This window comes from Nipponia nippon, unplaced genomic scaffold (assembly GCF_047370975.1).
Source record: "Nipponia nippon isolate SJK-2023a ecotype South Korea unplaced genomic scaffold, ASM4737097v1 scaffold_8, whole genome shotgun sequence".
Lineage (NCBI taxonomy): Eukaryota > Metazoa > Chordata > Aves > Pelecaniformes > Threskiornithidae > Nipponia > Nipponia nippon.
This window is the reverse complement of record NW_028262402.1, coordinates 12,558,039-12,570,253: the sequence shown is the minus strand read 5'-3', so window position 1 is coordinate 12,570,253 and position 12,215 is coordinate 12,558,039. Positions and strand designations below refer to the sequence as shown.

Sequence of the window (12,215 nt, the reverse complement as noted above, 5' to 3'; positions counted from 1 at the left end):
TGCTACTTCTCACAATAAAACACTTTATCACTAAGCTTAAACTGTTTTACAAGTTGTAAGCAATACAGGTTTTGTGTCTTGGAAACTTTGTCAGTGCATCTGACTGCTAAGAAGGTTCCTCCTCCTGTTAAGCTTGATTTCCTCCTCCTCCTCCCAATACGTTATTTTTCATTATATCCCTGATTTACCTGCTTTTTTGATGATGGTATTCCTAAAAGCTTGTGCCTGCTGTATGTGACTGAACAAAGCTTTAAGTGTGTGTTGCAGGGGTAGGGGAAGACAGCTGGAAATAAATGATCAGGCCTATCCCCTTCATTCTTCATTTTCCCTGCAATGTTTTCTGAAAACAATTACCCAGAATTGAATAATTTGGACTATCACTATAGCCACATTTACAAATACTGTCCATTCTACCCTATCTTGTAATATGTTTGCCCTTTTCATCGTATACATAAATATGTATATATTCCTGCATTTAAAACACTGTTGACAAAGGTAATTTCCTAGTATTACATCATTATCATTCTGCATTGGTTTTCCCAGGTCTTTCTCGTCTACTTGGTAGATTTCTACTAGATTTTTGTATACATTTATCTTAGCTTGAATTTAGAAAGCTGTCCCACAGTTTGAAGTAGTCACATTTATTCATGATGAACAGGAGACTGATAGTACAGCAGCTTCAATTTTAATGAAACTAACTGCCAAGATAGCTGTTATTAATTATGAATGATAGTACCCAATCATTTGTTAATTTTGATTTCCTTGTTTGTGCCACATGGCTTTCACCGACATACACACCATCCACATTAATGTACTGCCTATGACTAATAAAATCCATTAACTAGATTAACTAGGAATCAACAATAACAGTTCCTTGGGCCAAGCAGTAAAACACAATAACCCATAAGGTCACTATGAACAATGTGTTGTTAATAATTTTAAGCATTTTTAAAATCTATTCCACCTTCTTAAAAGCCATTTCGAAGATAGATGGTGTTCTATCAAAATGGGTGACAGCAGAGAAATGAGATACTGCCACCTCCTAAACTGGTTTCAGCACCCAATTCACTGACAAAAGGTCTGGATCTAACCAGGAACTTTGTTTAAGAAAGTACTCAAGAAAGAAGCCAAAGAAATACTCGCAGCAAATTGAGCTGTTTTCCAATAAAAGCTCAAAAACAAAGCAGAGTTTATGTAAACAAAGAAAACCACTCCAAAAGCTCTGAATCAACAGAACCAGAAGACAATTCTTTTTGGAAAGGCTTTATTTTTATCTTTTTTTTTTCATGACAGGGGGCCCAAGCCTTAGGTGGGTCATATCTGCACGAAGGAAGAATAAATGATGATCTTGTAAATTAGGATCTTCCTGATGTTGCATTTTTGCTCTTCATACTAGGCTCACAAGTAAAAACCTAGCAAACTGTTTTTTCTTTCCCTGTTCTCTGTTTACGCAGAACAGAAGGAGTGCTAGAAGACCTCTGCCACTCAACTCAGAAGCCATTTTTAGTTCTTCCTCTTTAATTGTCTTAATATGCTTGATCCTTCCCTCCAGTTCCCCAGCTACAGTCTTCCTTTCAGCCTTCCCTTCTCCTCCTTTCTTCCATACTAACCCCAAGAGAGACATTTTTGTACAGTGTGTGCTACATGGGCTTGGCAATGCCCTCACCGTTGCATGTCAGATCCTTTCCTTTCATCTATTTTTTTCACACAGGAAGTCCTTAAGAGAGAGACTAGATCTGTAATAATAATAGTGTTCCAGTTCTAGAGTGACTTTCAGGCATCGCTTCTGAACAGTGATTGTATTCAGTAATACTTAGAAGTATTAGTACTCTAGCCTTGCATAATACTGTGAACTTCTGGTGATGAATAAACTGTTAAGGAATAGCGTTACTGTTCTATATGTAAAGATTTTACTAACCTTAGTGTCTTTACCAAAAACCTTGGAATGGAAGCAAATCCAGTTTTCAGAAAGGAATAACTTTCCTTGGTACAGAATTTCTTTCTGCAGAGCACAGGTAAAACCTGAAACAAATAGATACTCTATAATCTTTAATGTAACCACAATGCAAGCCAACTATTACCAGTTTGGCTTTTGTTTTGCTCTCTTTTCAAAGCCATAATATGTTTAGGTTTATACCTTTTGATAAACATTCTCAAACCTTGAACTATTCAATAAGTTTAACTAATACTGACAAGCTCAGAAGATTTCCCAGGCCTAAGTTTAGACTCAAAATATATGAAGGACAAAGACTGAAATAAATAGTAACACGCAACTGGCTCCCAGAAGCCAAGAATCCTTTCTGAGAGAGTACCACCTAGCTTCCTATAAACTTTTTGACTAGCTTTCAGGTGACTATATTACGTAAATGTAAGGAGGTTAATGAAAGGTTTCAGCTTTAAACTTTTAGCCCTATAGCAGCTGTCCGGACTAGACGACCAACAGAGGTACAACATACGTAAAATAATACTGCTTTTACTTCACAGCCACTGAGCAAACCATTTCCCACTCATGAACTGCTTTCCTTGTATTCTTTTCAAGAAACATTTGTTATAAGTATCTATGCAGAATTCACTTGTAATTACCGCAGAAAACAGCAGAATCTTTAAACATTTTAAGTCCTTCTCCTACCAGTGTTTTTAAATCTTAAAGCATCATCAACAGCAAAAGCTCAAGCTAGTCGCTTGACCAGTGCTGTCTCAATTAAGTAGTGCCTTTAGTAAGGTAGCTTCAGTAGCAAAAAAATGTTGCACTAGGTTACTCTGCTAAGAAGTGCAAAGCAGGCTACAATTCCCAAAGATGCCCAACATTTGAAGAGTCAAATTTTGCAAGATTACAACAAAAACACCCACTGCATGCAGATGAAGGCCTTGTAGCTCTAGGCAGCTGGAGTTCAAGGTTTTTAAAATTTAAGTAGCCCCTCTTGTACATCAGCACAGTTGGTGGGTAACAACATTATCTTAGACCCACAGCCAGCAATGACAAGTGGGTTAATACTTACTTTGTTTCAGTGGCTCATCAATGGGAACATCTAGAAACAGCTTATGAAAGTGTGCATTTGCCTTCAGCTAAAAAACAAAAAGCCCCACACCCAGAGACACATACCTTATTAGAGATTCTTACAAACAAGTGACCCATTCCACTTCCTGTCCTCCCAATACCTTCTCATTTTGCCCACTTGTTTTACAATAAATCCTCATTTTTGCTATGTGGCTATTAAGTCTGTATCCTGCTTTACGCAGACTCTAACACACAGATGAAAAAGGAATCTATGTCCTTATACAACCATGAACTACAATATTGCTAACGATGGGGGCTCTCATGGTAGTAATGTATTTACTCATTACATACAAACAAACAAGTCCTTCCTCTGCCTTACCTGATTCGAGGCATGTTTTTTCCTTTCAATCTTGGAGTCACTCTTGATATCCACTGTCAGGAGTGGACTATCTGTGCTGCTCTTTGTCCTGAAGATTAAACAAGATATCCCATATAAGCTTGGCCTCAGTTCATTAGTCTTGGTAAGTTATCAACAGGACATGCTTTTCCATGAAACATATTAATCCTTTAATAACTATTATCTGATTCATCAAGGATTATGCAGCAATAAAGAGGAGCACATCTTATTCTTAAACCATTCCAGCCCTCACTGAACTTAGTAGCCGAGAGTGCAGGGTAGTGTACCGAAAGCTATGAACTTGTACTACAAAATGTGAGATCATTTGCAAAGTGCAACAGAGAGGAAACATAGGTGCACAAGTCAGAGGATGGCTATGAACTGTGTAGTGTAGTGTAGTGTGGTGTAGTGAAATCGTTAAGATAGACAGCAATCCTCGAGGAGATGAAAGGGAATTGTGAGTGCCAGTTGCATAGCAAGCTGCACCTGTACAGCTCTAGCCATTCATACTGGAAAAAGAAAACCAACCAAAAACCCAATAACTCTAGAGCAGAACAAGTACAGAGGAAAGTCTCTGCGGATGGCTGGGAAAATAAGTTCTGTTTGTTTTATAGAGGAGAAATTAATGGCATGGACTGTTCAGAAAAACAAAAACAGAGGTGGGATAAGTGTTTCATAAATCAGGAAGAGAAGAACATTATCCCTGAGAGCTGTTTAGCACAGAACAAAACCATATCAACAGGCTATAAAAATAAGGTAGCTCTTTTTTAGAGGCCTTCAGATGCAGACTGAAGAACAGAGGGAAAAACACAACACAGGACTCCTATATTAAATGTCCTGAAGAACATGTTGTGCTAAAGATTCAATGGGGAAAGAAAGGTGTTACAAAACGTTCCATTACTGCACCTTATCCTGCACAATAAGTCATCTTTACTTTCCTAAACCTGAGAGGTTCAGGATTTCCAGTAAAAACTGTAAGAGTGAGGGGATGAGAACCCCCAGATGTAATGGAGATATAGCTGGATTTAGGAAAGAGATTGTACAGCAGAACTGATTTAGATAGCAGGGGGGCTGGCTGCATATCTTAGGTGGTCCCTCACAAAAGAAAACTCTAAAATACATGTGTTTGTGTATTTGTGTGCCCACGTAAAGTACAGGTCAAACTGAAATGAATAGTGAGCCTTACAAAAAACTTATGCCAACCCCTCACCAGCACACAGTCAATTACATGGTATGTGAGAGGTGAGACTGGAAGGAAAGTTTACCAAAAAAAAATTATTATTATTTAGCTTTTTTTTACAAGAGTTTCAAATGCATTCGTTCCTGTTCTCCAACAAAGGAAGAATGACTGTTTTTGCAGAGACATTACAATAATCTGATGCAATATACAGCACAGAGTCCAAAATTAAAACTTTTGTCATAGCTTTACCACGGACAATCAATATTCCAGCACAAAAGTGTTCTGGGAACAGCCCAGGACTCAAACTGCAGCTCATTTGACTGCCTGTCAAATTGACTGTGAAAGGGATGTAACTAGCAGTGGCACCAAACAGGGCAATGTATTTTTCCTAGAACAGGGAAGCTAAGCCGGTCCCAAAGTCTAAATTCTCATTATTGTGACTGCTTGTGGTGGGTAACAGAGCAACCCCTGGAAGGTGGCTCTGATTCCTGTTTCCTTGCGTAGTGTGCAAGCTAACCCACAACTGGTATGTCTGATAAAACTTGCTACTCAGTGTAGCTTCTTGAATAGGTTGTAACCATTCTGATTATCTGACTAGAAGAAAACTGACAGCATTTCTGACATTACCTAGCAGTATCAGCTTTTTTCCGGTCATCAAAATATTCCATTTCACTTGTAGGGGTCTGCAGCAACACAGTAGGTGATTTTCCTGCCTTTCTTTTTTCATCTGTTCCATTTTCTCCATCTGAACTGCAGAGGGAAAAAAAAAATAAAAAAAGAGATAGAAATGTGTATTGCAGGATTCATACCAATGTCAAATGCCACTGCAACATGTTGACAATACAGCACATATTAAAGAATAAAATTATGACATATCTTTTATATTAAGGTCCTGAAAAGTCCTCATCTACTGACTTTACAGTATTATACATCTGAACACTATTCTGAGCTCCAGTATTGGAATTTCAGTAATGAAAAGAGGAAAATTGAAATACTGCCGTGGATATTTCAGTGCTCATAAAATTTGTAGCTCTAGCTTCCGTTCCAAAGAGAATGTCTCGTTTAGGAAAAATGCATTCCATATTCAGTACTCAGACCGTGTGACTAATGGAAATTAATTTGATTGGCAAGTTGGGAGACAAACATCCTGCATGACAGTACCTAGTGCTTAGCAGATTCTTTGTGGCTCAATATTGCAAGAGGAAGCTGGGTCCTATTTTGCCTCTCACTTACCTCTTCTGTGAAAGTCCACCTGCAGGATTTTCACGATAAAGGGTCCTCTCAAAGTATCAAAAGTGCTGGTTTTATTTTACAAAAGCAGCACTGCCACCACAGTGCATTGCCCTTTCACAGCACATGCCACTGCATCAGAAATATATGTTAAGGAAGTAGAGCCTGAGAGCTAAGAGATGTGCCATCGGAGCCTTTCCCTGGTTTCCCTTTTCATAATTTTCTAATAAAATGTTAACTCAGAAGATTTAGAGAAAAGAGCTGTCATTAACAGCAGGGTCTGAAGAATGACAATACTTTAAAATAAGACATGATAAATATATACAAACACCCTCCTTCGGAAGACTAAAGACTGAGAAAGACTACAGGATGCTCTTAGCATTAAAGAAGAAAGAGAAATTATGTTGCCTGTTAATTTAATGCCTGGCCTGAATGACCCCATTTACAGAAGCTTTCCATTATAATGTTTTATTTCTGCAATTTTATGGCAACAACATAGCCGCTGCCGTCATGTGAGGTTGTCTTGACAATAAACAGTTTCTTCTACTAAGACAAAAGTTTTGCTGACAGAGGTCCCCAGACTAATTTAATCTCCATTTTCTTTTAGGAAGGGCATAAAAAGATCCATTGCTTTGATTACACTTTGGTGAATAAGATCAGAAGATACACCTCACAACATCTTAATCGAGATCTAATGAGGTGGTATCTTACTTTGCAGCTAAACTAGAGCTTATGTCACAGGACAAAAGCCATGAAGTTTGCCTTACTGGTGCAGGGACTTGTTCTCAAGGGGTCTTATATTTACATACCGCAACTATTCCCCTATCAAATCCTTCCCCAACCCTTACCACTCCCCACCACAGGGGTACCGAACTGACACTTCCTAAGTCACACTTAGTGTATACTTGAAAGGGTTACAGCACTAATAAAGTCAATGAGGAAAAAAACAATTGTTTCCCCATTGCTTCACTGTTGGATCAGCCCTGCCTCACCACTAGGCACCAGCTTTTATTTTTGGCCAATATAAACTAGAATTAAATGGGCAATTCAAAAGATTTAAGTGGAACCCAATCTTTTGCCTGAAAAACCCAAATAAGCAGTTTTATGCTGTTTGAGATTTTAAGCAGAGAGAACTGCTAACCCAAGGTGCTCCCTGCAAGCATAGGGGAGCTTGTATTCCACAAGTCTGCAAATCCTGCAAATGTCTTAGTCACATTCCTATCTGTTATTTTTCTGTTACCCAAATTCTTGGGCTTCAAGGGAGGCCAGAGAATAGCAGACATGAATGGGATGAGGAACAGAGTGAGGCAAAATTGTCAGGTTCAATCACACCTGCATGTCAAAAGAACAGCGCAGCATGGAAACTCCCAAGTGAATAAGACTACATAACACAGCAGCATTTTAAAGATGCAGTTGCTTGAGCCTGGAGCTCGACTGGTGTCCATCATTGCCTTGGGCAGCCTCCTTTTCTTACATGGCAATGCTATTGACTGATATAAAGCAGCCTGTATCACACCCACGCTTCTGTACTACAAGTTTGTTTCAAAAATACTTATAACACAGGTTTTAGTGTTCACTTACACCTGCCAGCATGGTTAGGTGCTTTGTTGCTCTTAAACGCTTTATTTAGTTACCACTCTTATTCCCTTTTCCCTCACCCATAAATTAATCCCTACTTTACAGTTAAACATATGAACTTGTTCTATCCTGTTTGTCTTCCCTATTAACCACTACTATTCCTGAACCGCTACTGTCTGAAGTCATTCCCTCTAGCTGCTTTCAGACAGTGGAGAGCTACAGCATCTCAACACGTTAAACCTGCTGACTGCTGCGTGTGGAAATGCTGAGTTGTCTCATGCCAGTCTGGCCACCTCTCCGGGATCGTCTTCTGCAGCTGAGAACAGGGAGAATGTACCCAAACACAGCAAAAGTTTCCCCCAAAACATGTCAGCCATGAGGAGACTCACCCATGTAACACATGCCACTGACAGTAGCAATTGGGTGTATTCTTACTAGCTGATGTGGTCTTGCTACGTCTATCCTTTACCCTACCTCCCATATGCCCCCTTCACATAATAAAAAACTACATAAGGATTTGTCCTTACGCTTCTGAAAACTATAGCTCCACACAGCAGCTAAGTTCCTAGTAGGTGTCTTTAAAGTATCAGAAGAATCTTAGCTGACCTTCTGGAGAAGGAAATATCACAGGTATGACCTAAAACCAGTACAATATTGTTCATCAAGTCACAAGCAAATTAAAGCACTCCTGACATTTTCATGTGTGAGTAAGGAGTCGTAAATGCTTTGTAAAAAGAGCACGAAAGTCAACAAACCATGAAAAAAAAATTAGATCAAGTGCACTTAAGAAACAAAGTGATGCTCACTACAACTGTTAGCAACAGTTGCATATAAGTGCACTGTATTTGCAAATATCAGGGCAAAGCACGTAAACTTTGTGACATCAGGACTTTGCTGATATGAAAATAAACATTTTTCAAATACACACAATATATCATGTATTTGGTACTACTACCAAACCTATTTAAAATATCAGCTAAAAGAAAGAAAGAAAGAAGTTGTCTACTAGTGCTTGAAAGGACACCCTTCTAAGCATGCCGCAGGCCAGAGGCCTCCTCCTCAGCACAGACTTTCCTTGACCTATCACACCCTGAGGGAGCAATCACCTCAGCCTTCCTTTTGCTAGGCCTAATATCTTAAGTCCTAAATCTTCTTTCAGAAGGTATGTCCCATCATTCCACTAAACATCTTTTCTATGCCACACCAGTCTGAACAAACCTTTTTTGGATGTGTAATCAGAATCCGGAGTGCTTTATCTGAGAAGCTTGCTTTCATACCTTACGCAGTTGAATTATTTCACCCTTGGACTTTAGAAAACACCTTTTCCATTGTAAACTCTCTTGCTGTCCTCTTCATAGCATATTAGAGTGGTCTCTGTACTAGATAAACTAACAACAGTGCTCAAGTCGAGGATTTAGATGTTGTGTGTTTCTACAAAGTCTGGTCACTCAGAGACAAGATGCCTCCAGTAGCTCTACAGCCATGCTTCAGTGTTATGTGGCACACAGCACTGTTTACGGGTGAAAAATACATCTCCTAAAAGGACATGCCTCAGAATAACGCTATGACCAAGTATCACTTTTACTGTGCAAATGGAAAGCCAAATATCAACTATCATCAAGAGTCCAAAACTACCAAAACAGACAGAAAATGAGTTACAGCTGCCCTAATCACAAAGGAGCAGAGAGATGCTTAATAGCTGCTATAATAGATGTTAAGGATAGCCATAATGTATGCATTTGGTATTTGTATAATTCCATATACTTAGTGCACAGCCTGTACTTAAGGCTGAAAAGTGGAGGAGCTGATTCTGAGGTATGGCATTTCTTATGTAATTTGTATGACAGATATACAGCTAGCAGATGTATTTATACCAAATATGGAGAGCTGCAAAGCATTAATGAAGGAGCAGAGATGTGAAACCCTGCATAAGGGAAAGGGTCAGTTTGTTAATATGAATACATATGAACCAGACTGAGATTTAACTACCTCAGGTTGTTCAAGGAGCAGGCTAATTCTCTTCTCATGATATCACAGTCAAACGCGGCATAATGGAGGCAAAGTTATACAGGTGCACATTAACTGAATATCATATGCGTATGGATGCGCACACATGCATATACACCAGGCGCTTCTCTATGCATTTCTAGGATGAAACAGGTCTGCAGGCAAGGTGGAATCTCGATGTCAGCTAGCAGTGAAAGAGCAACCAACCCAACTGTAAAGACTTGTTAATTATGAATCTTATTTTATGTATCAAGGTAATTAATTTCAGAAATATTTACTGTGTTCTATTTCACAGCTATATCTTGGAACACAATTACTCATTTTGTATATCTGTGTTGCTATACCTTTATTAAAAGGATGAATGGAATTTTTTAGTTAATACTGAACAGAAACCTCTCCAACACTGTTAAGGACAGAGTAAGTCAGGTTTTTTCCTCAACTGAATAGACATTTCACTTAATAACCAGATCAAGTTTCACACTACCTTACCACTTGGACATCATCAAGATCACTGTGACACCACAGACGTCATTAGCAAGTATGTAAATTCTCTGCTTTAAATACCATCTATTATTAACTGGCTGTATTCCCTGTCTAATCAAAACCAGACTGCTATCAAGTTCCAGAGAAAAAAAAAAAAAAAAACAAACCACAGAAGAATTCCCTGTGCTCTGAAACATGAGACACTATAACAAGATATTTTATTAAGTTAACACTAGAACAGGAACATAAGCCATTTAGCTCTCTTGTCTTTTCAAGAGTTTCCGTTTCAGATATCCACTTCAAAAAGCAAAAGCCCTCTCATATGTATCTTCACTCAACTCCACAAGATTCCCATGATGCAGTTTTCATGGGAGTCTCAGCAGGGTGACTAACAACTATTTATGTGAACATAGGCATGGCCAATTCCAGCACACGACACAAATTGTCTCGACAGACATTTCTGAAAAAAATGTGAAGCAAAAGACCTTAGGGGAGATGCTCATTCACATCTACTTTGGACTGGAGCATGTGTTCGTTTCATTCTCCAACTCGCTGGCAGTCTTTAGTGGGAAAGGTTTTCCTATCTCCTAGTTCTAGCCTACCCTATCTTCTAACCCAGAACAAGACAAAAACCAGGATCACAACTCCTACTGAAGAGGAAGCATGCAGCCTTATATCAGATCACATTTTTATCTTCAGCTTCCAGAGGTAACAGGCAAAAGAGAGAAGGAAGAAGAATTCCTGATATACGACTTGTTCAGGATGCAGAAAAGAAGGCAAAGGCAGTTGAGTGTCAGGTCTACCAATTGTTCTATATCATATTCAATAAAAAAGATAAATACTGCATCTATACACAATCCATGTGTTCAGTATGACCTCATACGCATTGATCAATTAGATCTGCTCTGTAACTTGGGCAGAAACAACACAAATGTCTCTCTGGAACAGCACAAGCATCTTGACAAATGAGGCCTGATCACCAGAGCATAAGCATAAAGGTTTGGCCTCATTACCTGAACCTACATCTCTGTTTTTTGGAGGAAGAACTCCAGAGCAACATGCCTCCACATGATATAAGACCTGGCTGACAGTTTTCCAGCATTAACTGTGTTCTTGAAAAAAATTGAGCAGTTACATCAGACTAAATTAGGATTAAAAAAAAAAAAAAAAAAGGGAAAAAAAAAGCAGACGCCAGCAATTGTATTAACAACTGCTATTAAGAACGCAGAACAGTTAGAGATGATACCGGAGGTTTGGGAGCGGTCCTACCAACACCTTTATTCCTTTCTCTGCTCCTTAAGAAAAACAAAAAATGAAGCTGCCACTAATCATTTGATCAGAAACTTGTTTTATGGTACTTTTAGAAATAATGACTCAATATGCTGCACAGAAGTAATGACTCAATGTGCTGCACATGAAGTGTTTTAATCAAAGTATGGGGGAAACCATAATTTTGGTTCTTCAGACAGAATATGCAAAAAGAGAAAGATGGTTGGGTTTGATCATGCAGCAGATTCTTTGAGAACTGGCATTGACAACAGATAACCCACAATCATTAATGAGATTTCTTTGTTTAAAAGGCAACACTAATTGAGCAGAGAAAATTTAAAGTAGCTATTTCAAGGGATGCCCAAGTACAACGTTTTTTGTAGGCTCCCCAGCAACAACAGTGCACAAGGCCTAATGCAAAACACTAACTGAGATGAAAATGAGCATCTAATTATGTCCATCCACCCTGTTTCATCACACCTTCCATCAAGGACAGAAGCGGATCAAAGTGAAATCACTGTTGGAGGCGCACTGTTCACCAAACGTTTGGCAATGCTGTATTTCCCATAATTACCTTTGCAATATATGATTTTTCTTACAGACCCGTCTATGTGTTCATGGAAAAGATCAGAACAATGTAGATAATCTAATACAAAAGCTATTATTTCACAGTAGGAAATATTAGTTTCCAACAACGGGTCTAACCGACGCTCATCACAACAGTGCCTTGACTGCAACACTGCATATAAGGAACCATTTTCCTTCCAAAGTCTTGGAAAAAAGATATTCTTATTAGAACCAGATGTGACATGTGGTGGCCAGATCCCTCCTAGGGCCAGCCAGACTTTTTATTTTCTGTGTCACCCAGACACTGAGTCTGAATGCTCTGTAAGACTCCTTCTCCAGCATGAGCCTTTCCACTGCCTGCACGCTGTCCTCCATGGCAACACCCACTCTCTCCTATGCTGGCCATAGCATATTTATATTTATTGTAAAATTTCAGAAAACCAATGGGCATATATATAATTTTGTTATTTACTGGACTTTTGTACTATAACATTCCTTCTTGTCCA

At 38.9% G+C, this 12,215-nt stretch overlaps 1 protein-coding gene across 2 annotated transcripts in view; it reads right to left on the bottom strand.

The window, feature by feature from the left end:
* GRAMD2B (GRAM domain containing 2B) overlaps window positions 1–12,215 on the bottom strand; it is a 42,197-nt gene that overhangs the window by 13,864 nt on the left and 16,118 nt on the right. For both annotated transcript variants that reach the window (XM_009469193.2, XM_087742478.1), the window contains exons 2-5: window positions 5,203–5,325; window positions 3,378–3,465; window positions 3,000–3,066; window positions 1,919–2,022 (exon numbers count right to left, since the gene is read on the bottom strand). In XM_009469193.2, coding sequence (XP_009467468.1) covers window positions 1,919–2,022; window positions 3,000–3,066; window positions 3,378–3,465; window positions 5,203–5,325 — 382 coding nt within the window. The remainder of the gene's footprint in view (window positions 1–1,918; window positions 2,023–2,999; window positions 3,067–3,377; window positions 3,466–5,202; window positions 5,326–12,215) is intronic.